Genomic DNA, 27644 nt, shown 5'->3' with positions numbered 1-27644 from the left:
GGGATTTGCTAGCGTCCATCGCAGATGGTCTGTTGCATGTCAGATGAGCCACCTCATGAATGAAGACAAAAGCTGCTGTAAAGTGAGCCTTAGTGGCTGGTCTGACATGCAACAGACCATCTGCGATGGACGCTAGATAGACATGGTGCTTCCAAAATTTATATTTGCAAAATGTATCAAAAGAGTTTCTAATATATCAGTGGATAGAACAACCATAAGACAGAACAAACCCCAATGCTACCCCCCCGGATAGAACAACCATAAGACAGAACAAACCCCAATGCTACCCCACCCCTCCCCCCCCCCCCCCCCCCCCCCCCCCCCCCCCCCCCAACCCTCAATTCTCCCCGAAATTGAGAGAGATCGAGATCGAGGAGGAGAAATTAAAATGCTGAATGAATTGAGCACCTCAGTTAAAATTAATGGAATGCAACTAAAGAAAAAGTAAACTCTATACTAGTTTACTATTCTTAAATAACGCAAACTTTAAAATAAGGACCAATTACCAATGGGGGACAAACATTAGGCAAAATTATCAACATGACCCATGCTTTTCAAAAATTATCAACGGGGGACAAAAGAGGTCATGTCAGTAAAAGCTGGACGAAAATACCCTTTGGCATTTACAACACGTTTTGACCTTGTTTTCTCATTCTTTCCTCTTCTTTTACTTTTCTATTATCACATTTTTGATTTTTTATCCTACTAGTCATCTTCCTCCTTGTTCAGCCACCATTGTTGCTGGCAAATCTTGAAAACTTGAATGTTGAGTTCTTACCATTTATCTCTTTGTATTTAGGTTTTGTTTTTCTTTTTTTAGGATTTTGCACTATTTTTCATTCATTTGTTTCTGATTTATCTTGTTTAGGGTTTAAGCAATTTGTTTTTTAGGGTGAGTTCTGGAGATAATGCATGGATGGCTTCACTCACTATTTTGGAAGACAAGTGGTTGTATAAGAAAAAGTTGATGTAATACATGAATGGGCTACACATTTTTTGATTTACGTAAATTTTTTTTTTGTAATACACAAATTGGGATGTAATACATGAAGCACATTTAATGAAAACAACATCCATTTCTTTTGTTATTTCTATCATGAGCAGAATTATAATGCCATTAGAAGAGTTGCTATAGGCAGGGGGTTTTGTAGCAGAAGGGGTTTATCAACTCTCTGGAAGGGGGTTAGTAACTCTCAAAAGTAGGGTTACTAATTTTCGAATGGGCTTATCAAGTGCTTGAAAATTGGCCGAGGGTACTAGAGTTTTGGAAGAGGGTTTTCAAGTCTCTAGGATTGGGGTTATCTAGTATAAAAAATGGGGTCACCAATTTTCAAATGGGGTGATCAAGTCCTTAAAAATTAGCCAAGGGTACTAGAGTTTTGGAAGGGGGTTTTCAAGTCTCTGGGATTGGGGTTATCTAGTATAAAAAATGGGGTTACCAATTTCTGAATGGGCTTATCAAGTCCTTGAAAATTGGCCGAGGGTACTAGAGTTTTGGAAGGGAGTTTTCAAGTCTCTAGGATTGGGGTTATCAAGTATTAAAATGGGGTTACCAATTTCCGAATGGGCTTATCAAGTCCCTGAAAATTGGCCGAGGGTACTAGAGTTTTGGAAGGGGGTTTTCAAGTATTTGGGATTGGGGTAATCTAGTATCAAAATGGGATTACAAATTTACGAATGGGCTTATCAAGACCCTTAAAATTGCCCAAGGGTACTGGAGTTTTGGAAAGGGGGTTTTCAAGTCTCTGGGGTTGGGGTTATCCAGTATCAAAATGGGGTTACCAAATTCCGAATGGGCTTATCAAGTCCCTTATGAACACGTTTTTACTTCCTGTTTTTTTTTTCACTCGTTCATTTTTATGTTTTTATCTTTTTACCGTACGATTCATCTTCCTCATCCTCCATTGAAAGGGAGAAGGAGAAATGCAAAACCCTAAATCAAATGAAAAACAAAACCTAGATATTGAGAGAGCGATGGGAATGAACTCACGTTTCAAATTTTCGAGTTTTCCCGCCTCCAATGGTGGCTAAATGATGAAGAAGATGATTGGTAAGGTAAAAAAAACCAAAGTTGAAAATGAAAAAGTAAAAAAAAAGAGGGAAATAAGAGAGAAGAGGGAAAAGTGGAAAAGCAAAACTTGTTGCTTAAGAAAAGGGTATTTTTGTCCAGCTTTTAATGACAAGACCTCTTTTGTCACTCGTTGATAATTTCTGAAAGCATGGGTCCTGTTGATAATTCCACCTAATTTTTGTCCCCCATTGGTAATTGATCCTTAAAATAATGAATTGATTTGCCAACTTAATTAAGGGAAGCGTTTCCAAAGTGTCTACTAGAAAACCCAGACTTCATCCAAAGACACCATGAGAAGACAACAAACTAATATAAAGAAGCAAAGGGAATGCTCTAGTGGAGCATAAATCATTACACACATTTGGCCCATTTCATCAATCAGAACTGTCCCAGACTGGACCCTACCTGGCTTCCTTGGACAGTTCATGGTCCAAAGTCAACTAACAGATGATTTGGTTTGTTCATTTTGTACACTACAGGGTCTTTTATGGTTAGCTGATCTCAGCCCACTCCTCATAAATTAAAGTATTTGGCAGTGATTGAACGAAACCCTATATCCCAAGCCACAAATCACAGAAACCTAAACCCTAAGTTGAGAGAAAGCATGAGATTGAGAGACCCAGAGAAAGGGAGAGAGGAATAGAGATTGAAAAAGAGAGGGAGAGATTGAGAGACCCAGAGACATTAAGGAATGAGCATACATGAATGAAAATCGCTGGGGTCCGTGGAGTTGTGCCATCGTGGAGAACGAGAAACACTAGAACAAAACTCGTGTTTTCAATTTTTCATTAAATAACGAATTTTCAAGGATTTTTTTTTTATTTTTATGCGCAGGTGTCGCGATAGAAGATCTCGTGCTTTTCTCAAGCACGGGATCCCGTTTTGAGAAATAAAGTGGGGCAAAGGGTACATTGGTATGTCGTTCACTTGAGAAATAAAGTGGGGCAAAGGGTACATTAGGTGTATCGTTAATTTGAGAGAGGGAAATGATATCACCATTACCATATTTTGATGATCGCACTCCTCACATTATTAAAAAGTACGGTATGGCCCGCACCATACCTGCACCATAGGATGATCCAAACCGTACATTAGATGGGCCACGACCTAAATAGGTTGTGCCACAAAATTCATTTCCATAGGTTGACGATCTCATCACAATTCTTACTGTGGAAAATTTCCTTCCTGATGTAAGTGGACGAATAGAAGTTGAAGTGATGAAGGACTTTTAGCGCAGTAAATGACTAGAGATATGACCCTCGAAAAAGAAGAAGATGCACTTTTAAGTTTTAACTACATTCTTGGAAGTGCTAGCATACCTCTAATTCTAAAGGACTCAGATAAAGGCCAACAATGCTAGCTTCCATAAAATCATACCCTTATTGGGCCACGACGCTAATAACCAGCTATCTAGGAGCACGAAAATACAAACAGAAAAAACTCACAACAAGATCTCAAAAAAGTTTAGAATGTTTGGTTGGAAATTGGACTGTGATAGGGGTGCGAGGATAGCTGGTTGGAAATTGGACAATAGTAATTCAAAGAATGATTGGTGTCTCGGGCTGTATCCAGAGTTCACTGGACGTAGGGACTAGAATAAATGGATTGAAGGTGCAGATGGAATAGGTAGTAGGCCTAAGGTTCTCGGGGACAGAGGTAATGTGGGTGATAGGATCTACATATTTTTGGGTTTGTCCTACCTCGTTGTGGTTGACTGGTGGGGGGCCATGAAGAGGTATGGGTCTCTTCTAGTTGCATTAAATCGGGAGTAAAATATTTGGTTATCCCTTATCCTAACATTATGATTGTTCCAGTTGGGTTATTCCCCTCTATCTACCGTTCTCGTGGGCGTTAGTAGCCTCCCCTCTCCCCCGACATTTACCCCAAATGTTGTGATTTGACTCGTCATCTTCAACCTAATAATTGAAAGGCTATTTATATTGGCACTACCATATTTTAATAATTGCACAAGCTAGCTTGTCTTTTTTTTATATTGGCTTCATAGAGCTCTTTAGAAACTGTCATAACCTTTTTACAGCTGTTTAAATAATAAAAGACAAGATGAGTTAGTGCAATTATCAAAACATAGTTGTGCCCACAATTAGTTAGTTGGTGTTACTAACCAAAGTGGCTACCATCTCTGTCTATTACGGTTGTGCAATTGAGTGGAACTTTCTATGTTTATTTTAATGAAAGCCTTAACCAGAGGCAAAATTAACAGAGCAATATTAAATCCTATCATGAGTCGTCTTACTTGGCATTTAATATCTTATTAAAAAGGACATGCTATACTCAACATGAAAAAGATTACCAAAAAAGGGGCAATAAAAACTACTTTCAAATGGAGATGCTGTTAGGAACACCCATTCCTGTGACCCCAGGTACAGAGAAGGGTTTAAGAAGCTCGTACGGGACAATACCAGCACCACTTCTATTTTTCAGAGTTGGATCCGCATTCCTCCCATCTATGATCCCTTCAATCTCCTTTAATCTCCCACTAAACTGTTCGAATGCCGCGTTTATAATTGGTTCCTCCACCCAAGCCCGCTCTGGCACATCTCCTAAATACTCCTCGTCGGGGTTATGGTTCGATAACACGTCCAAGACTGCCATCACTGTGGTGGCCTGAATTTGGCTAGGCAAAAGCTCTAGTAGTGTAGATTCTGGCCTGTCCAGAAAGCGTGCGTATTCTTGGCTGGACTGATCTTCTATTGGTATGTTCTTTCGAGCAATCGTGGGCCGGTTGGGGAAGTACCTGTTGAAGTATAAATGATTAAATAACACCAACTCTGACAGCTTAAGATTTTTCGAGTAATTGGTCGATTCACATGGCATTTGCACACCGGAGGCGTTAAGTATAAATGATTAAAGGGTTTTGCCAATTCGTTAAGGTGCATTTGAAACATAATTTTACACAAGTTTCCAATGAAATTTCAAAACATTCTCAAAACGTATGTAAAATTAGGTTTCCAATGCATCTTAATTAACCATTGCTCTAACAAAACCCATGATTAAATAACAACTTTAATAACTTAAGCTTTTGGAGTAATTGGTTGATTCACATTACCCTGCAAATTGATATTGGCCAAAGTTGACGGCAGCGTGGTGGCCGGAAGCAACCCAAATGATAGTTGTAAGGATTTGGATTAGATCATCGGTGGTTTTCAAGACCGGCCACCATGGTTCGTCTTTCTTGTCCTCGTGGCCTTTTGTTCGGATTTCAGTCCACCATGATTGGAGTTCAGAATCTGATGAAACGCCTTTAGGATCAGGATAGTAGTGAGTGACATAGTCGGTGATCCATTGCTTGAGGGCTGACCAGATGAGGAGGCCATCCTTGGCATAAGGGTAGTCCTCAATCGCCAATTTTAGGCCTTCGGCGGCCGTTGGATCCTCAACCGCCATGCCCCTATTATTTTGGAACATGAAAGTAGCTTTAGTTACCTAAGATATCGAAAAGGAAAACACTTCCAAAGATTGTGGTTTATTTTATACGCTTTCCCACCTCGAGCTTTGGGTGTTTTTCATTGAAGTAGTATGCTATTTGAATGAGTTTTCTTTTTGATTAATTTATTTTAGGGAAATTTATGAAAGAATTTCTTTGAATATCTGAAATGATAGGTGAATGACACTATTATTTGATTTAATATACGTGCCCCTAAAAGAAAGTTTTGCCCTCTTCTTCTTTTCAATTTTTTTCTTCTTTTCCATCTCCATCACCGCGCTGCAACATAGAAAATGAAGAAGAGAAAGAGGAAGAAGAAGAGGAGGAATCAAAAAAAAGAAGAGGAAAAGGAAGAGAAGCCAATAAAAAATAGAGGAAGAGGAAGGAATAAAAAAAGGAAGAAGAAGAGGAAGAAGAAGAAAAGACGGAAGAAGAAAGAAAAAGAAAAACATGAAAGCAGGAAAAAATGGAATACACTAGAAAAAATGGAAGGTGCCGGAGAAAATTGTACGTGGATGGATTAGTAAGCAATATTCACACCAATAGTATGATGAAAATTGTATGTTTGGAGAAAATTAAGAAAATACCAAGATACTTTCATAATAGTTTGATTAGGATTAGAGTTTGTCCTATTTATATAAGATCATTGATTTATTTCAATCTTTAAATATCTTGTACTTTTATCTATACCATATTTTGAGAATATATAAAGGAACAATTCCCTTCTAATATTACAGTATTAGTTCTGCTAATGTAACTGAACAATCAACAACTCAAGATTATAGATCGGATTACCTTTTAATCAGGTCTGCTGGTAGTGCCTCCGTGTCAAATCTCCACAACTGGTCATAGCCGTCAGAGCATATTTCCATGGAGTACTTACTTGGAGAGAAGCTGATCTCTATGATTCCGTTCGCATTGATGAGATAACCCCGTGCGAGTGCATTGATCTCCATTGTGTACCGGAGATGGGGGTGTAAAAGTCTATAAATTGGGTGCATCACACTTAATTGCCGATTTGTTGCAATTACGTAAGGCTCTGTGCAGCAATGAGTTCTTAGCCTGCAAAAACATAGATCACATCCTTATAGATTTGAAACATAGTGATGAGAGAACTTCAATGTTTCACCAGTTAAGTTTGATTATAAGAGATTAATTTTTTTTGGCAAAGTCAATCTCAATAGTGTTTTTAATAGAAATGTAGTGTTTTAACATGACGAATCAAACAAAATGCTTAGAGAAATAAAATTTTACTCAACTTTTGATCTTTTGAATCCTTGCTGACTTTGGGGGGGAAATAGGCATAATAATGAGACCCAACTATATGGAAGGAGAAGATGCGATTCAAAGAGTAAAATTGTTCTCTTAATACCAAAAGCACAAAGATTGAATCCTAAGATGTTACACTAGTCAACAGGCTTACATGTCAAAATGGGGATTAACATTTCCTAACTATATTTAGCTTCCCTAGGCTATCACTAACACACTAACAAATATAAACCATAAATAAAGTGGATGACTTGTACAATTCCAAAACAAAACCTTAGTCCCACGAGCATAAACCCCCAAGAGAGTAAATTTCCAATGTAGTCAAGTCAATGTGACAAGTCTCAATTTAGTCGGTCCTAAAGTATCGAAGTTCCAATGCATCAACATTCAGTGGGTGCATGGCCAGCTACGCACATGCATTTAGCAAGTTTCAAGATAGTCAATTGGTAAAGCTTAGATTTCAAACAATGAAATGAAAGGTAGGTGGATTCTTACAAGAACTTCGATGTTTCACCGTTTAACTTTGAGATAAATCCTTTGGTTCACTCTCACTATATATTTTTAATAGAAATAGTGTTTTCTCACGATGAACCCAACCAAATGCTTAAAGAAATACAAAAGTATTTAATGTTCGATCTTTTGAATTCTTACTGACTTGGGGGCAAGAAAAAAAGGCCTAATGAAATGAAAGGAGGGCGAAGTCTTACCAGTGGCTGATAAGCTGGTGATGGCCAGAGCAATGAGCAGAGACGTGAGCTTTAGCGAGCTTCCAGAGCCAGGAGTTGGTGGCATCCCAGCCAGGAGTAAAGACTCTCTTCCATTGAGGTTGTGTTGGCGACGGGGGGCGAGTAAGCTCAATCACAATGGGCATCAGAGTGTCCTCATGGGAAAGAAAGAAGAGTGTGCGTGACCCATACAGTGTGGTGTCTTCTAGCTTTCTTACTTTGTTCACATATGGTAAAAACAAATCATGATAATCTAGAATGAACAGCTTTTTCTGCTTGATGGCCTGCAAAAAATAAGTGGGGTTAGAGAGATGATTCCTTCTCTGTAGCTTTTCAACATATCTAATACCATCTCAGCATCACCCTATTATTTGTATATGAACTAATGAGATGAAAAACGTGCGTGGTCATACCATTTCTCTTGAGAGAACCCAAGAGTGTTCTTAATTTTTGATAAAATAATAATAATTATATAAGAGCATGTTGTTTTCTTCCTTACCTCTTCCACTGTCATAACTGATTTTATTTCTCGTTCAATAATTTCTTTCGTGATTGCAGACTCCGGTGGGCCATAGATCTCAGGATCGAGTTTGCTCGACAATGGGAATTCCTGCACAAATTTCAATTTATATTGCATAATAGAAGCAATTTAATTAACATGGGGATTGAGCCTTTAGCTCAAATGGTTAGTCTGTGTATCTCAATCTAGAGGTCTTAGGTTCAATCCCAACATAACTACCTCGCCTTTTGGGCTGGTAATTTTTAATATTAAGGAGTTGTTGGGTTTTAAACTCAGGACTGCCATATATGAGGCAATAGCTCTAGTACCATGCAAAACAACTAAGTACCCCAAAAGCTTAAGCTACTAGAGTTGATGTTAGTTTTTCCTTGGTAGGCTAGTTGATGTTATTTAATCATTTGAAAAACACGTTGAAAACAGGATTTTGTCCTGAAAATAAAGACGAAAGTGAAACTGACCAACAATTTGCATTTAGTGGGGAGTCACTTTGTCTTCTTGCGCATCAGCGCATGTATCATACCATGGGATTTTTTTCTTTTGAAAAGCGACATGTTTCATTGATATAAGAGCAATGGGGACCAGAAGTCCCACAATACAAATATCAAAAACTGGATCGGGGATACCCAGAACCAGCAAGTATAGAAGTAATCAGAGAAATAATCTACGAATCTAATCCCGGCCTATTGACAAGATCCACAACCCAAACTTCTGAACATACTAAATCCCCTACCTCTTGTTAGAACTGACCTCAAAAGGAATCCCAAGAAAAGAAATCCAATAACAAAAAAACCCCATACCGCGAACCAAAGCAAAATGTAACCCCAAAATAAAACGAACAGTATTTCCAAACCTTGCTATCAAACCAAAAGCCCCAAAAAGAGGACTGACCATAATCCATTATCCACTCAAAACCAAACCTCAAATTAGAATATAAGAAAACCCCACTAGATTAAGCCTAAATTTAGCCGCACCCTTCTCCAATTCCTCTAAAATGTGCTTGGTAAGGAAATCCGGCATCTCGAAGAGGAGCTCCACTGGAATCCGTTCCAATCGACTAGGGCATATTCTTTCAGCGATCCTTTCTTTCACTCGTCGAATTCCAGCCACCTGATTAGCCTCCCAGTTAAGCCTCCTCGCAACCTCTCTTCTTCCAATAGAAGTTTGAAGAACGGGTGGTTAAATAGCGGAGAATGAGAATCACTTACCTCAAGTGAACCAGAGAGCTTGAAGAAGGTGAACGGGCAATTCTGGGCTTCTTGTCTGAAACTTTCCCATTGCTTACACAAAAAATTGTCAGCAGTTTCTAGTGGTATAAGATCCACAGCACAGGCCCTTTCTTCATCGTAACACTTTCTTCATCGTAACACATCAATTCAATCCTACTAAGGATTCACTTTGTTCTCTTGAAGATTTAGGGTTTTCAGAAATGGAAAGTCAAGAGAGTATCATTCCTTCTAGTAATGGAATTAGAAGGCGTCCGGATGAGGAGATTAAGATCATAACATTGGATTTTGTCATTATTTTCAAACGAAATCCCATTTTGCTAGCAGCCGTCTTAATCATTTATACTTCAACATCCTCCACGTTAATATAATTATGCTGTATATTAAACAAGGTATACTAAACTCAAGGCACCCTTTGAAAAAATCAGCTGATCAAAGGGTGCTCCCATTGGCTGCATGTCACCAAAGTGCATTATATGAAAGGATGCCCATGAGTTTAATATTAAATATACTTTGGTGACATGCTGCCAATGGGGGTACAATTTCAGCTGATTGTTGCAAGGGTGCCAACTGAGTTTAGCATTCCTTGTATTAAACACCTCGCTAATAGGATCCCATGCATGCATGCATGCTTCTGCTTAATAATGTTCTTACCGTAACCAATTTGATACAGAACGCATGGCGTTGAACAGTGGCGGAGCCAGGATTTACACATAAGGTGGGCAGGCTTCAAATTTTAAAGGGGGCTGGGCCCAATTGAGTTGGGCCTATTAAGAACTCTGGCCCAACTCAACAGGGGCAGCTGCCCCCCTTATGTTACATGTAGCTCCGTCCCTGGCGTTGAACAAGTATTTTATTTTTATTTTCTATATTTTAGTCATTTTATTTGTTGCATGTTTTTTAGGCATCAAATCTTGGTCTTTTGGCATGATTTTAGAAAGGTTTTTCTGCATGTATGCTTCTACATATCAATATATGTTCTTACCGTAACCAATTGAATGGCCATAGGGTTGATCCCTGCAAGAGTCTCACGGGCGAACTCCTCGTCTCTAATCCAAGAGAATATGTCTCCTGTGGAGAAAAAGTAAGGAAAATAGGATAAGAGAGAGGTATCATTCAGAAAAAGATTGAGAGAGAGAGAGAGAGAGATATTGATCTTATTCTTACTTTTAATCATTTTGGGGGTCTCAAAGAGTAAGAGGTCATCCCCACCATCTATTATAGCCTTAACAAGCCTTGGGAGGAGGAGCTGAAAGAATCCAGCCTGTTTAGGGCGTGGGAGGGTCACACCTACATTAAAGAGGTCGTCTATGTTCTTGAAAAAAGGGAATCCGAGCTTCGTATCCACTAAAGCTGTCCCAATGGAAGGGACCAAAGCATGCAACACGGATTTCAGTGTCTTTGCTGAGAAGGTCACATTCTTCACCTCCGAGAATGCTTCATCTCTTGGCACATAGATCGAACCAGTTTTTTCCGATGAAGGATCTGAGTCATGCACACACTAAACAACATTAATTTCTCAAAGGTCATGGTATGACAATCTGATTTAATTTGCATCAGGAAAATGATATTTCCACTCCCTACCAAAATTTCCATCCATTTTTTTGTCTTTAATTTCCTTAAAATAAAGTCATGTTTGCGAAATGACAAACAAAAGGTAGGGCCCAACCCCAACCCCAACCCGAGCGAAAGTTTAAGCCGGTTTTTGCTCCAGTTGGGTTGGCCTTCCGTCGAGTTGGGTTGGTTAGGGTTGGGAAAAGCTAACCCGATTTGATTATGGGTTGGATTAGGGTTGAGGCCCTAGGCAACACCACCTGACCCGAACTGACATTGTCCCCATAATTTTATCATGATTTTATTTAGACCCAAACCCAACCAACTCCGAACCCAATATTGCATTTTTTGTATATTTTTTTCTTATTTTGTTCGGGGCAAACCTGAACCCGACCCGAGGTTAGACAGGTTAGGTTAGGTTTGAGTTAAAGTCGGGTTGGGTTAGGGTTGACACTCATCAACCTGATGTTCGGGTTGGGCAGGGTTAGGGTTGAGGCAATGCAACCTTGGGTTGGGATAGGGTTGGCCTCAACCCAACCCAACGTCGGCTGTGTTGCACCCCTAACAAATGGTGGTGCAAATCTTGAAAAAAAAAAAGGTAGTTTTCTCCAAGGTTTTAAATTTCGGCAATCCGAAATTTCGGTGAGGACTGAAACTGAAACGTTATAAAACCAAAATTTACCAAAATTTCAGTCGAAATTTCGGAAAGTTTGGAAATTTTGGCAAATTTTTTGATAAAATATTAAATTTTTATTCCTTTAAAGAATTTCAGCCAAAATTACTGAAATCCGAAATTTCGGCCTCAAAAAATGACATTTTGAGCGCCTTTAATGAATTTCGGCTGAGATTTCAGGATTTCGGCTAAAAGTTTAGTTTCCGTGAGGATCGAAATTACCTCCGGAACCGAAATTTAAAACCTTGGTTTTCTCTACTGAAGACATGATTATTCCTCTTTAGAAAATCCTAGTGAGTTTGCATGCATGGAAGAGAGGAAGGTTTATGTCATCAAACCTTTCTCCGATCTGGGTCGCCCTGTCCTACAACGCCTTGGATAAGGGTGGTATTTGCCACCAAGAACAGGTCTCAAAAGGTCATCGTTCTTGTCTGGGTTCCCTAGATCATTGTATTTGTCATAATCATAAATCCTCTCAAAGGTCTTGCGTTCTCCTTGTCCATTACCTCGTAGAGTTTCCAATTCCTTCTCCCTTAGCCGCTTCAGACCACTTGGTGTCTGTGATGGCAAGTAAGACTGTTCCACACACAAATACACGTAAGTACGTAAAAATACTGTTGCTGAGATGGTTGAAAAAATGTATTCAAAATTCAACCCATATTTTTGGGTAAAAGGTTTTCCCAATTAAAACATTTGATAAACAATTCAACATATCTTGAAAAGAAAAACCCGGCTTTACCAGTTTACCTTACAAATTAAGGGGCTAGAGAAGAGGACAAAGGGAGAGGCATAATGTAGTTCATTTGTAAAAAGATACTAGGACATGACCTTGTGTCCTTGTGTCAGGTTCATAAAATGGCCCTGTTCGCTAAAGTAGAGATATGTTGGTCAATTTCTAAAAAGATGGGGGTATTTTGTCCAGAAAATATTGCCAATTAGTGCATTGTTTGTCGGTTGAAATTCATTGGGAGTTATTGATATGTAGTCTTCATCTATAGTACCCCATAAAACAATTGGAATCGCAACTCTCATTAATTTAATAATTATTTTACAAGTTCGTCGGTGGTCGCTATAATGATATATTGTTCAAATTCTAAAAAAGAGAAAAGTTTTTCTGCGCGTGCGCAGGCTTGCGCACAAGTGGCTTAAAAAGCCACCGATGGTCACTTTTTGTAGACCCCGCAGAGGTGGACCCGCCATACGAACCAATCCTTGTGCGCAGGGAGTGTTCCTGCGCACGTGCACATAAACACTTTTCTCATAAAGATAGTGGTATTTTTATGCAAAAATATTGCAAGTTAATGCATTTTTTGCCAATTGAAATTCATTGGGGATCATAGAGAAAATCCTTAATTTATCTCTAAGCTCTCTTTATTTTAAGGCTACTGATATTTCCACTACCATGTTTTGATATAAGCAAACTCACCTTGTCTTTTTTACTTAACCAGCAGTCAAATGCTAATACAATCCCCAAAAACTCTCACTAGCCAATTTTTTTTAAAAAAACAAGGTGAGTTCATCCCATTTTCAAAACATGGTAGTGATATTAGTCAATTTTAATAGTTGCTGGTTGCTATTAAAAACCAATTTCTTATTAATCTTTTTAGTTAATTAGTTTCGGTTTTTTATTTGTCTACGTAAATAATTTCTTAGTAGGTGCAAGGGTTTTATTTCCCTTTTTCTATTCTTAGGGTCGACAATCAATTCAAAGGAGAAAGATAGGTGCCCGAATGAACAGCTGTGTTAAACAACCAATTACTCTTAAAGCTTAACCTGTCAGAGTTAGTGCTCTTTAATCATTTAGATATACTTCAACACTCCCCCTCAAGCATGGCCCCTCTTCTTTGGGTTCATCATGCACATGGATTTTTTTATAAATCCATAAGTTGTTGGGTTTGGAGCCCGAGACCTGCCCAGAGGCAATCGCTCGGATACCATGTTAAACTTTTATCATTTATACTTCAATAAGCTGCAACTAGAATAAAATAGAGCTTCTTCCTGCAAATATGCTAAGTGATGAGAGAGAGAGAGAGCAGACCTTGTTACCAAAGAAGACCCTCTTCTCTGGACTAGCGGTCTTGGAATGAACCCATGAATTGCATGTAAAATGAAGAGGTCCGTTGGGAAATCCGGAGAGAACAATGTCTTTAAAGTACATCTCCTTGTGGTGCTCATTTGTTACAAAAATACCTCCAACTTCACCAAAATTCTTCTCAACCTCGAAATCAGCCTCATATTTCACCTCGTCATTCGAATGACTCAACTTTGACCTATGCGCCTCTGCCTTAATTGTATTCTTCTCCAACCCAGTTTCTTCAAAATAAATAAATAAAATGAATTGTGTCTAGACCATGATATCAAATTGCAGATAAGGAGTGCAACGGTATATTGTTTTTCAAATATGCATAGTGTAAGAGGGAGCACAATTTAATGATTAGAAGCATAAATACCATAATAATAATTTGGCCTTAGAAGAATGAATTCAAATTGAACACGGATGGTGCTTCCAAAGGCAATCCTGATTTATCAGGTTGAGAAGGAATTATAAGAAACCATAAAGGTGAGATTTTATTTGCTTTTTCTCACTTTTATGAGAATGGCAAACTAACTTGTAGGCAGAGACTAGAAGTATGTTGGATGGGCTGAGGTATTGTAAAGCATTCGGCCAACCTAACATTTGGCTGGAAGCAGAAACTAAAACCTTGATTAATATGGTCGTTGAGAAGAAGGATCCCCCATGGTCCATTAAATATTATTGGCAGAAACTTCAATCTTTGGTTATAGAGTTGAGGCCAAAAGTGTCACGTTAATTTAGAGAAGCTAACTAGGTTGCTGACACTTTAGCTAATTTTGTCTACAAAATTAAAGAGAATCATACATGCTGGCAGTGGAAGGACCTTCCTAGAAGGGCTAGGAGCACCTTAAGATGTGACTCTTTGGGCATCCCAGAAATTCGATATAAGTAATTTCCTTTTTATTTTGGTTTTGAGGTAAGGTGGTATGTCCCCCTCTTGTACCTTTTTAATCTATCAATAAAATTTTGAGGTTCGCGCGAGTACCTTTGATAAATTCCAGGGGAAAAAATACCATAATAATAAATTCCTTCACATAATATTTTTTTATTTTTTTCATGCAAAATATTGTATTTAGATTGTGGCCAACGAGAGATCTGAAACGGATTCGTAGACTTGTCCAGACCTCCATGCGTGGGTCCATATATATATATATATATAGAGAGAGAGAGAGAGAGAGAGAGAGAGAGAGGACTGAACTCGCCTTTAAAACGAATTGAGTTCCTTTGAACTCGTGAGACATAAAAAAAAGTACAAAATGCTACTAGAAGATTGGAACCAAGGAGCAAAATAACACTAATCTCTAGGATCCGCGGGTCTTGTTGAATTAATATAATATAGATTAGTATATCTATTAAATATCCATTCATTAATAGGAAGATGCCTTCCCATGGTCACTCGTTTGAGTTGACTCGTACCTGACTCACTTTTCGAGTTGAGTTTTCATTTGAACTATATACGTGGGTGGTGGCTCTCCATTTGAACTATGGGTGGTGGCTTTAGTCTAAAGGTACAAATTGCTATCCAACGATCACTGTCATGGTTGTACAAGATTCAGCCTCGGTCCCCACGGCTGCTACTCCAAATGGTCCAGCCAATGGCTAAGGCTGCGCAGACCACGCGCATAAACAAAGAGTTGGAATAGATATCACTATAATAGCCAATGAATGGAGTTTTTGGTGGGGAAGACACCAAAAGCGTTTCATTCGTGCGTTTCATTCGTTCCCATTAAAATTTGTCGCATCTTATCCATTTACGGGACCATTATTTGTCTTCCTTTGTACACCCATATTCAACATATCTCTATACTACAGGTAACGAGAACGTTGTCATAATCTACCTCACACTCTTCTAGACCAATCAATATAGTATGGGATTTGCTGGGTACATTTGCGGAAAGCCATTTCGCGACTCACTTTTGTGGGAGACAACAGCCGTCTTAGAATGAGAGTCATAGTAGATTTAGGAGTCTGAGTTTTAGGGGTTTAATTACCGTCATTAGATTAGATCAATGACTTAGGTAGAGTTTTATTTGGAATAGGAAGTTAGTAATTTTATAGAACCTATGTGGAAGGGTTGTTTGTAGGATTGACTTTATTTTTGCTGAAAATCAAAGGATTAAAATGTTTTTTCTTGGTTTTACTTTGTTCTTCGAGGATTTGGTGAACGTCCCTTCAATGGTTTACCTAATCGGCGGATGATTGTGAACAATCTTGACTTGTTCTTTGCGCTTCTGGCTACGCCAGTACATGGTTTTAAATTTTGGTTCTAGCCGAAATTTCAACCAAAATCCAGTAATAGAAAAAAGAAAGTAATATTTTAATATATCCGAAATTTCGGATGAAATTTGGAATATATTCAATTTCTCGATATTTAAGAAATTTTGGCCCAAATTTGGCAAACCTTAAATTTCTTATTTTGTGAAATTTCAGTTTCGGTTGGATTTCGGTTCGAAATTTAAAATGATGCTCCCGTATGCCACTTTTGTAAATAATAATAATAATAATAATAACAGCAATTTGCTGGCTGCAAAATATTCAATTAATCTTTTGATTGATCTAAATCAACGTTTGTCTTTATCTCTCTATCTCGAAACCTCAATTTGCCTCTCTCTCTCTCTCTCTCTCTCTCTTTCTCTCTGTGTGTCTCTCTCTCTCTCTCTCTCGAAATTATATGATGCCCAACCGTCAAAATGTAAAGGGCGGAAGGAGACAAAACCTGCTGCCGGTTTTTGAACCAAGGAAAAGTAAAAAAAACGGTGCTTTCCCTTGGATGAAAAATCAAGGAAGAGGGGGTTTGTCTCTCTCCGCCCTTTATTTTGACGGTCAGGCATCATATATATATATATATATATATATATATATATATATATATATATATATATATATCCTAATGCAGACCTCAGCTAGGTTTCATGGAAATGCTTGGAGAAAAGCTTATGTAGGGTATTTTTCACGTTTTTGGGGGATTTTGGATGTGAGTGCATATGTGGTTTGTTTTTTTGGAAATTTTCAGTGTTTAGATGTTTGCATTCACTTTGGTTTTAGTGGTTACTAGTAAAAATGCACGTGCAATACATTTCGCGTAAGAATAACCACAAATTAAGTAATGGCCTAAAAATAGCTGTAAAACCTACAGAAGTGAACTCTATGCATTGAGATAGCCATAAGCAGAAATGAAATTTTTTTAATGATAAAGACCATTTGGCATGTGAATTGGTACAAACATTTAGCACAAGTAAACCCTAAGACAATGTGATTAAGAAGACTTCACAAAGGAAATTTATATTAATTAACCTACAATAAAGTTGAGAGCTTATTTCTTAGATGAATGCAAATAAATAAAAGAAAAAGAAATAAATCGAAGAGAAAATGTAAGTATTGGCGTATAAATAAATAAAAGTAAAATTTTCAGAAGAAAAAAAGAAGAAGTATGAGAGACATAAATTTGCAAGTCACTAAATAACTAAATGATGTGTTAATATGAAGATGACAAATTAAGAAGAAAGTAAATATAAACTATAAAATATACCTTCTTAGTTTTGCCAAAAAATAGAGTTTCACAATCATTCATTGCCAATGCATTGACCGATTTTTTATCCCCTTTGGCAGAGATTGGACTGCATCTATGTCACTGAGATATGGTACAAATTGTTGACCACCTCAACTCAAGCCGGGTTATTTTGGATTTTGAGAAGCAATAGTGAGTCACCAATAATCAGTTTGTAACTCATAATCGGTTCTTAAAACCCAAACCAAACAGGGACTAACAATTAACGAAGGGAAATGTTATCTGCACTACTATATCTTGATGATCACACTCCTCACTTTATTAAAGTACGGTATGGCCCGAACCATAGCATTATCCAAACCATCTATTGTGGACTGTGGAGACTATTTCAATGTTGAAAAAGAAAAACACATATACAGAACTTCTTCAGATGGAACCGAAATTCGGGTTTCGGGTCGGATCGGGTTGATCGACAGCCCAACCCGACCCGACCCGATTTCCAATTCGGGTTGATTTTTCCTAACTCAACCCAACCCGATTTGCAAAAAAGCTTAACCCGACCCAACCCAAATTCAGGTTGAACCCGTCAGGTTCGGGTTGAACCCGACCCGCGTGGGAACATCCAAGTAACAACGATGGTTTCAAATTATATATAGTGCTAATGTCCTCACTACCATATTTTGTAATGGCACTACTCACCGTATTTTGATGATCGCACTCCCCACTTTATTAAAATGTATGGTATGGTCAATACCATAGGATGATCCTAACCTTCCATTAGATGGGCCACATAGGTGGTGCCCCAAAAATAATTTTCATAGGTTGATCCGAACCCTCTGATCTATAGAGGGTTATAGGTTGATCCAAACCATCCATGTGATGGAACACAACATCAATCGGTTGTGCCCATAAAATCATTTCCATAGGCTGATCCTAGCCCTCCAATCTATAGAGGTTTCAATAATTGTTGTTCCTCTTAAAATGTCCTGAATCCGTCAATATTTTGCAAGTGTCCTGCATGCGTAATATCAAGTAATTCTTTCATCATTGTCATATGTCTTTACCTCTTCTTGGTACTTTTTTTTCGTAATTATCATAGACAAGTACCCTGTGTCAGTACTTTTCGTATGTAGATTACGATTTTACCCTAAAGAAAGTAGGTAATATCATAACGTCTTATTGAAGAGAATAGGCATAATACAACTGGGATATAGATGGAATTTTTGGCAAAGGGTGGAAGAAAATAACCCAAGATTTTACCTTTATATATGTAGATAGATGTAGATTATGATTTTACGCTAAATAAAGTAGGTAATATCATAAGGTGTTATTGAAGAGAATATGCATAATACAACTGGGATACAAATCGAATTTTCGGCAAAGGGTGGAAGACATTAACCCATCATTTTGCCTTTATATAGTAGTTAGATTAGATTAGATTAGATTAGATTTTGTCGTTTTTGTTAAATGGAGATGCTTTAGTACGTTAAATGTCAATCGTTGTGTAATGAGCTTATTCTATATCATTTAAAAAATAAAAAATAAAAAAAATCAATGGTTAGAATAGTCTGACTAATGAGGCAAGACGCATCCTTGCATGCGCCCCTCCCAATAATTTTGCCCCTGAAAAACCCATGGTACACTATATTTTGGCTGCTGATATTCTCATTTCTATTTTTTTTTATAATTGCATTAACTCATCTTGTCTTTTATTATTTGAACAGCTGTCAAAAGGTTATTAAATTTTCTAAAAAGCTTTAATAAGCCAATTGAAAAAGAATAGACAGGCTGAGTTTGTGCAGTGATTAAAACATGCTAGTGTCAATATCAGTAGCCTATATTTTTATGACAAGTAGCAAAGCTATCGGCTGATTTCTATGCAACGTTGCTGTATTCAATTAAAAAATCGCTTAGACCACCTTGTAATTCAGTGATTTTTCGAGTAGGATCTTTTTGAATTGCAAGAAAAATATTTCTTGTGAAAAATTTCTTCCTGGATAAATTATTTCATTTCCACAATTTAGAGGGAACTGATATGGTTATGACTTATTTAGAGGGTTATCATTATAAATTGAAGGTCTCTTCAAAATAAAACTTGAACTGATGCGGTTAAAGTTACTTCTTTAATTTTCATAAAAAAGCAAGAAACTCTGGAAAAGTTTTTCTTTTACGAACTTTTCCAAAGAAATCCAGCAATCCAAACATGGCCTTACTCTCCCTTATTTTGGTAGAGAACCTATCCATAACCTTTCATTTCTTGCTTAGATTTTTCCTACATATTTATTTCCCAACCAGTTCAAAAATTCTTATCCAACGGTCACTGGTAGTTCCTTTTCCTAATGATCAGGCCCTGGACCCAACATTTTCCACTTGTACGTGATCCTTTCCATTGACCCAATAGGCAACCATGAGCCCGAACTGCTGGGGTTGGTCCCATCTCATTTGGATTATCCTAGCCCTTGAATGGAAAGGGATTCTCCTAAGCGTTGATCTAACAGATATGGTGTTCGTCCAGGATGGGCTATTCAAGCTCTAATATATGTAAGATTTTAATTCCTCCATGTTAGGAGATCAACGAATCGAACGGGCGGATCGGCTTTCCCAGGAGATTTTAATTATTTTGACAAAAATTCAATGATAATAATAGTATGAAAAATCTCTGAAAAAAACTATACTGAGGAAAGAGGGGAAAGGAGCCAAAATTTTGTTCTGATAATCACTTACTTGGATCAAGCTCGCTGCTGACAAGCTCGAGAAGAAGAGATTTACCAAGCAAATCGCTTATATCATCGAGGCCACGATCCCACCCTACGTCTGTAAGGGAGCCGCCGATGGTTTTCTTAATGGTGACAACGGCGTTAACACTGACAGTCGTCCGTGCTGTGGTGGTCCCATCTAGGGGAGCATTGCTCACGGCTTCACAGCGAATGCTACCGGATTTTGGTCTCCGGTTACGGAAAATGAGTGGGGAGAGTTGGGAAATAGATGCAGGCGTCCAGTAATGGGAAGTGACGGAGCTATACAGGAGGATGTGGGAGGGAGCAAGGGGAGATGGGTGGAGCTGAGACTTCAACATTTTGGGTGTAGTTAGGGTTAGGAAATATGAGGAATGGGTAAACCAATTGTACCTTATATAGAAGAATTCTCTCTCTCCTCTCTGTCCAAAAAAAATATGTACATGACTTTCATGTGGTATAATTGTGGTGGAATACAATTGGATATTGGTAACCACACCTTGGATTGCTCGCTCTCTCTCTCTCTCTCTCTCTCTCTCTCTCTCTCTCTCTCTCTCTCTCTCTCTCTCTCTCTCCTTGTTTTTAAGAAAATCTGTACGTTAAGGCATGTGATACTTCTGAAACGTTGAATAGTAATGCCTATATTTTAAGCGTCCACACCTATTATTTGGGAACTATATCACACTGACTATCATCTTGAATAAACATAAGATGAAAGGGCGCCTCCATTGGTTGAAAGTCAATGGGGGACCAATGGGGGCGCCCTTTCATCTTATTTATCCAAGGGTGACTCTCGTGTTTAGCATTCCTCAAAGTAAAAATATATGAAATAAGACAAATCAACATGGGTGGAAGCGCCTAAACATTTTATTTTGAATGACACGCCTAAACATAAGTATGGGAATCCAGCCCTCTCTGCCAACTAACCATGACCAATCACGAAATAGTGAAAAAGAAACTAGTTTTTGAGCAGTTTTTCCAAAAATCCAGCCCTCTCTGCCAATTAACAGGGAATGTGTTTTTTTTTTTTGTAGCTATGAATTTCTCCAAAAAATGAGAAATTGATTAATTATTAGTCAAAATCATGTTTTAATTTAGAAAAATATGGTTTAATTCTAAAAAAATCATATCTATGTCGAAAAAATGCGAGAACTTTGAAATAATTGGGATATTTTAATGTTTATGGTTTTACATACTGGTATCAACTTCTATTATGCGAAAAAGATTAGTTCAATTAACAAAAATTAGGTGCCAAACTTAGAAGTCCAGCACAAAAAAGGGTAGCTTGGCCCCAATCCCAATTGTATGCCACACAAACGTATAGTAGCATAAACATGTGGCAAGTGACTCAGAACCATGCGTACACATGTGAAGAGTGATATCCGGATCGTTGATTTGGAGTCCACTCCATTCTTGCCACATCCACCATAACTTGATAACTGTAGCTATTTGAGCCAATGACATTCTCTAAGGGTTTTCAAGAAGAGTATAGCCATTAATTTTTGTAACCACTTATTAAATGAATGGGATTTCAGGTCAACACAGGACTTGACTTTTAGGAAAGCACCTACGAAAGTTACTTTCGACAAGCATGTGTAAATATCCGAATTTGCCTTCCCTTTTAAAATTCGTCCCCCATGTGAACCAAGGGTATTTTTATCATCAAGAGTAAAATTAGAATTAGGTGATGAGTAAAATTAGAATTAGGGCTCTTTAGAAAAGCCTATAAATAACCTTTTAAGGAGAATTGTATAGCTATTAAGAAACCCTAAACCGTTTTGCAACCCTAAGAAAATATTTACGTAGAGAAAGAGAGGAAGAGCACGATTTGAAAGGAGAAAATGCGAATCAAGGTAAGATCTATGTTCTACATAAGATTTGGCATGTTAAGAATCCTAAAACTAGGATCTAATGAGACTTATTATTATGATTTAGGTTATTAGGTTTGGTATAATGAATTGTATAAGAATTTAGAAATGAATCTATGGATCCCTAAGAAACTAAGAGTTGAGTTTTGGAACTCTAAGAATATAGGTTTGGGTTATGCCCTAAAAGCTTAGATTAAATGTAGTAATTAGATTTAAGGATTTCAGAGAGTGAAATTGGGTTTTATGGATTCCTCTCGTCGATATGAGTCTAACGGATTGTACCACGCGTCATTTAGAGTTCAAATGAATGAGTTATGGCCGTTTTAGTATAAAAAAGGGTGAAAATCGCGTTTCGAGGAAAACTGGGTCCGAGCAGGGGCGGTCGACTGGCAAAAATGGCGGTCGTCCGGCAAAGTTTCAGGACATCCGGCATAGCAGTTTTTCCCCCTGTAGTTTAAACTTCGGAAATTCATAACTTCTTCGTTCTTGTCCATTTTCGACGCTCTTATACTCTACGGACATGCTGGAAACACGTTCTTTCTGTTAAAAATAGTTTTAAAAGGTTTTAAAAACTTTATAAAGATGATAATTTCAAAATACTAAAAAGAACCATATGACAGTTTATTGATTCTTTTCCGATTAAGCACCAAAGAGTGTCTTGTGTCAGTGGAAGGATATATATGCCTGATATGAGCGAAATTAATGATGAAACTCATGGAGAATATTTATACTCTTGATTGTAGGTAGCTAAGGTGATTAAGAAAAGGAAAAGTTTTCATTATAAAGGTACGTAATTTCGTACTTCTTTAGTTATATGATTCGCCATTGAATGATATGCTTTTTTGATTTGTAACTCTCTATTCTCTTTAAATATGTGAAACCTATGATAACCTTAGCCTTTGATTTGGGTTTCCATGCTTATCCTTCATTAAACACAATCTATTGATTTTGTACTCATTGATAACCTATGACTTTTGCAATGAATATGTGACCCTTTTGATATACGAACCTTTTGATCATTGTATACCCAACTATTCTGGAAATCTTATGGCACCATTGTGAACTACAATCTTTGGAACTTTGTATGTATCTTTGGACATTTTGTATAAGCAGACGCCTTTTGTGGAGGCTTAGGTTTATATGTGAACTATAAGGGCCTGCACCAATGGGAGTTATATGTTTGCTTTTGGGTCCCGTCAGTTGGTACTATTCACTGACCCTGTCGACATGTATATGAACTTAAAAACTAGTTTCGAACGGCAGGCAGTCGGGTAAAATAACATGCTTTTGGGGCTAAGTCGATAACCTTTGGGTGGTTTTGTACTTTTCTGATTGCTTTCAGTGATCTCTTAAGACTTTGTGACTTCTCTTAATGAGACCCTCTTTGATGTAACACTTTGAAACATGACTTTGTAAGCTTTGTCTCCCAGTTATTGTATTTGTATTAGTCATATCAAGTGAAATTTTTGCCATCTTTGTTTACCATTGATTCTCTTTATATAGCATGTTTTGACCGAACTTTTGTAGTGCGTTATTATGTACTGAGCTTTTCAACTGACTGTGGTTATATTAACATTTTCAGAGTTTGATGCTCATGAGGTGAACGAGGAAGAAAAAGCTTAGTTTCATAAGCGTAGGAGCTTGGAGATTTTATTTTGCTTATTTGCTTTTGTTTCAGACAGTGAGTATTGGTAAACAAATGTGTAAGACTACGTCTATACTTATTTATTGTGGTTCAGGGAAGAATTGATATTTGATTTGACTATGTGGAGTCCACATTACTTGAGACTTTGATATTCTAGTTATGGAATGCCAGGTTTATTTCTGTTATTACTTTGTAGCCTTGTATGCTTGTGGGATTGTAAAGTGAGCTCGTGTGGCTGGTCTAACATGCGGACGCTAGCATCCATCGCAGATGGTCTGTTGCATGTCAGATGAGCCACCTCATGAATGAAGACAAAAGTTGTTGTAAAGTGAGCCTGTGTGGCTGGTCTGACATGCAACAGACCATCTGCGATGGACGCTAGATAGACATGGTACTTCCAAAAATTATATTTGCAAAATGTATCAAAAGATTTTTCTAATATATCAGTGGATAGAAGTTAGAACAACCATAAGACAGAACAAACCCCAATGCTACACCCCCATTCTCCCCGAAATTGAGAGAGCGAGAGAGATCGAGGTGGAGAAATTAAAATGCTGAATGAATTGAGCACCTCAGTTTAAATTAATTGAATGCAACTAAAGAAAGGGGCACTCGTTAAGGAGCATTTAAAGCACCTATTTTCATGTACCCACACTTTTATCCTCAAAACACATTTATTATTAGAGAACCGTTTCCCACAATTTCATTTCTATTACGAGAAAACAACAAGAATACCCCTATGTCATAAAAGATAATAGCCAAAGTACCTTAACCCATTTTCCATGAGATTGAAATATTTTATTATTTTATATCAGATAAGTTTATTTTTGTCATTTTCATGAGATAGTGTATTTTGTCATTTTTATGAGATAGTGTATTTTGTTCATAGGATCGATGATCCTATCCTTCCAATCTATGCATTTTTTTTTATTGTGGTGTCCATTTTAAACTTCCTCAAATCAAAGGGTTAAGATCATTCTATGGAGAAGATTTTACGGGCCCACATTATCTACATTAGGGCCCAACAAATGAATGGTTGGATCACCCACCCAAACAATGTCGGCACACGTATTTTTTTCATTTGTTGGGGGTGTGCCCAGAAAATATTTTTCAATCCTAACCTCGATCTATGTAGTTTTTTTTTATATTGCGGTGTCCATTTTAAACCTTCTCAAATCAAAGGGTTATGATCATTCTATGGAGAAGATTTTATTAGAGAATAAAATTAGATCTAAATTAGAGAATAAAATCCGGGCCCAAGAAAATGAATGGTTGGATCACCAAAAAAATGCGGCCACCAGTATTTTTTCGGGTTGCACGTAAGTGCAGAGTCGTCCACCATGTAAATTGTCTTGCATTAGATAGGTCTTTTTTATTATTTTCTATAAGATATAAGTGTATTGGTCATTTTTCATGAGTGAGTGGTACTTTGATCATTTTCTATGAGATAGGGTCTTTTTATTTTTCATGATATATGAGTTTTTTTTTTTTTCGAAGAGATAGGTGTATTTAACACTTTCTATGAGATATAAGTATTTTTGTCATTTTTCATGAGATTTAAGTAGGGATATTTTCGTTATCTTTTATGAGATAAGGGTATTCTTATTATTTTGTCATGGTGGAGGTATTTTTGTAAAAACCAAAACCAAGCCTCTTTTGTTGAAATTGTAATTGTGGAAATAAAATCTCGACTACAAACGTTGCTCCAGTAATAAATGTGTTTGAGGATATATGCGTGGGGTGTTTGAGGATATATGCGTGGAGTGCATGAAAATAGGTGCTTTAAATGCTCCTTAACGAGTGCCCTTGCATTGATGGATCACCAATTTTTAGATATTTATTTACTTAAATAGTTGTCAAGGGCTAAGTCATAAAGTCGTCTATAATATCATTCAACCACCTTTAGCCGAATCCTCCCTCTTCTATTTGGTTAGTCATTATTAATAAAGAGTGCTAGCAAGATGCACATGAAGGTGGCCGGCAAGCACGGCACAGCACGGATAGCTACAGTGACGCGTACAGTGCCGGCACGGCACAAAGCAGCGGGCTGTGCCGGGCTTGGTTGGGCGGCCCGCTAGTCCGGTTCCCCCTTTATAAAATGTATTTTTTATTTTTGAAAAACCTGAAAATACCCCCTCAAAAGTTGCTTCAAACGGCTAGTTTGGGGGGTTAGTTGCAATGGATTTACACGACTTTTAGCGGATTTGAGGAATTGGGCATATTATGAGTCGTGTGCGTCTTTTTTGGAGAACTCCAAAAATGGACGGTTAGTGGCACTGGCAAGTTCCTAAAAGTTTAATTCACTCAAAGTTCTCATCAAAGTTCACGAAAGTTGAAGACAGACTAGATGTCCCCCACATTCGAAGTCAAAGTCTCTCACTGTACGTTAAGGAGAGTTAGCAAGAATTCACATGACCTTCAAAATCCCAAACACCGTATTTCAAGTTTGAGTTTTTCCCCTGTTTTTGAGGGGCTTTTCATGTCCCCCTCAGCCACATCCTCTCAAGTTTCTTTCTCTCTCCACCAATCTCTCACTATTGGCTCCACTAATATTCCATGGAATAGTTTTCCAGGTCAACAAAGCATTCCCTAAGTAGAATATTCGAAATAAAAAAGGGAAGTACCAAACGTTTTAACTCTGTTTCCATCTTCTCCATACTTAAAAGAGGGTTGAGGTGGGAAAAAGTTATCTTAAACTTGTCGTTTTTATTTTAAAATTAGTTTTAATGGAACCATGGTTCAACTGGGTTTGAACTGTTGAAGATTGATTTTTAGAAGATTGATGTCCCGTCTTGAATTTTCTTTTGAGGCATTTAGACACAATTTGTTCTTTTCTTTAGCGCATTCTTTGTTGCTATCATGGGTCCTGAGGCACAAGGAGATTGTACTCGTTGGTATCAATTAGGTGGTCACCCCCATGATAACAAGTTCCAGCCTGCAATCTAAACTGAGGAGTTGCAACCATTTGCCTGGAGATGAAAGTCGTATGTACAGTTGAGAGAGAGATTCTCTCCGGATCCACAGTACAATATGGGTTCAAATAGCCAAAATAAGTCATACGAATAGAACCAACTTTGGTATTTAGCACTAAATAAAAACCTTGATACTATTGATCATTCTTTGCTTCAAAGGTCTCATTCTACACTCAAAAAGTGAATACCTTACATTGCTAACCTTTTCATGTTAGTACAACTACTGAGGCTTGGCTATTTAGAAAGAGATTTCCTTGTTGAAAAAAAAAATAAAAATTATATATATATATATATATATATATATATATATATATATATATATATATATATATATATATATAGAGGAAACTGTTGGTGAGCTTAAGCGCACCAAACTTATGGTGCACTTAAGCTCCCCAATCACATGGGGGCCCACTTTTCTGTGGTGATCCAAACCATTCATTTGCAAGGCCTTATGATAGATAGGAGGTGTACCAAAAATCAGCTCCATAGGATCATCCTAACCCCTCCATTTGTGGAGGACAAAAAATGGGCAGATTTGTGTCTGTCCATTTTTGTCCTTCACAAATGGAGGGGTTATGATGATCCTATGGAGCTGATTTTTGGTACACCCCCCATCTATGTAAGGGACTTTCAAATGAATGCTTTGGATCATCCTAACAAAGTGGGCCCCATGTGACTGGGCGCTTAAGCTCACCATAAGTTTGGTGAGCTTAAGCGCACTAACAGTTTCCTTATATATATATATATATATATATATATTATTTTTTTTGAAATTGTTTCCATCAAATATAAAATTTTCAGCATTTTGTAACTCATTTTTCATGGAAATTATTTTGAAAAATAAATATTTACCTTTTCAAGAAAAATTATAAACCTACTAGACCTTGGATTTTTTTTTCATTGAATATTATTTTCTATGGAATTATATAACACCTCATGTTTTGATATAGTGGAGTGTACCATCTCCACCTAAACCCGTGTATATGATGGGGTCCACCATTTTACACCTCATTTTTATGGGGCGAGGACCACCATTTTTATGTGTGTGTAATTCAAAGACGCTAGAAATTTTGAATTATTCATGAATTTTTTTAAAGTTTGAAACCAGGCATAAATTATTTAAAAAAAAAAAATAATAACCTGGCATAAAAGATTCTGAGATTATTTCAAGAATTTTTCTGTATATGGGAGAAATTTGTTACTCAGATCAAGGCCTGTAAAAGTTAATGAACAAAACAACCGCACTTAAGATAAACTCGACTAAAAATCAACAATCAAACACCCTTCCCATTTATTGTCGATTGTCCGACCCATTTCATGATGTGCTAATCATAAAATAAAGCAACAAGACGTTACAAC

The 27644-nt window shown here is 37.5% G+C and overlaps 1 protein-coding gene across 1 annotated transcript; it reads right to left on the bottom strand.

Annotated features, from left to right (window-relative positions):
* Positions 1-4232: 4232 nt before the first annotated feature.
* LOC143849917 (linoleate 13S-lipoxygenase 2-1, chloroplastic-like) lies at positions 4233-20274 on the bottom strand. The gene is made up of 10 exons (XM_077359218.1): positions 19787-20274; positions 13519-13793; positions 11819-12056; positions 10421-10738; positions 10239-10324; positions 8010-8120; positions 7493-7794; positions 6312-6578; positions 5139-5480; positions 4233-4826 (listed from the first exon to the last, which is right to left on the bottom strand). Exons 1-10 carry the CDS (start codon positions 20136-20138, stop codon positions 4409-4411), a joined length of 2709 nt encoding a protein of 902 aa, XP_077215333.1. The 5' UTR covers positions 20139-20274; the 3' UTR covers positions 4233-4408.
* Between the last annotated feature and the right edge of the window lie 7370 nt (positions 20275-27644).

The sequence above is a fragment of the Tasmannia lanceolata genome, unplaced genomic scaffold, assembly GCF_043159265.1.
Source record: "Tasmannia lanceolata isolate RefF3 unplaced genomic scaffold, GAP_Taslan_0.1 ptg000003l, whole genome shotgun sequence".
NCBI lineage: Eukaryota > Viridiplantae > Streptophyta > Magnoliopsida > Canellales > Winteraceae > Tasmannia > Tasmannia lanceolata.
This window is presented reverse-complemented; position numbering and strand designations above follow the sequence as displayed.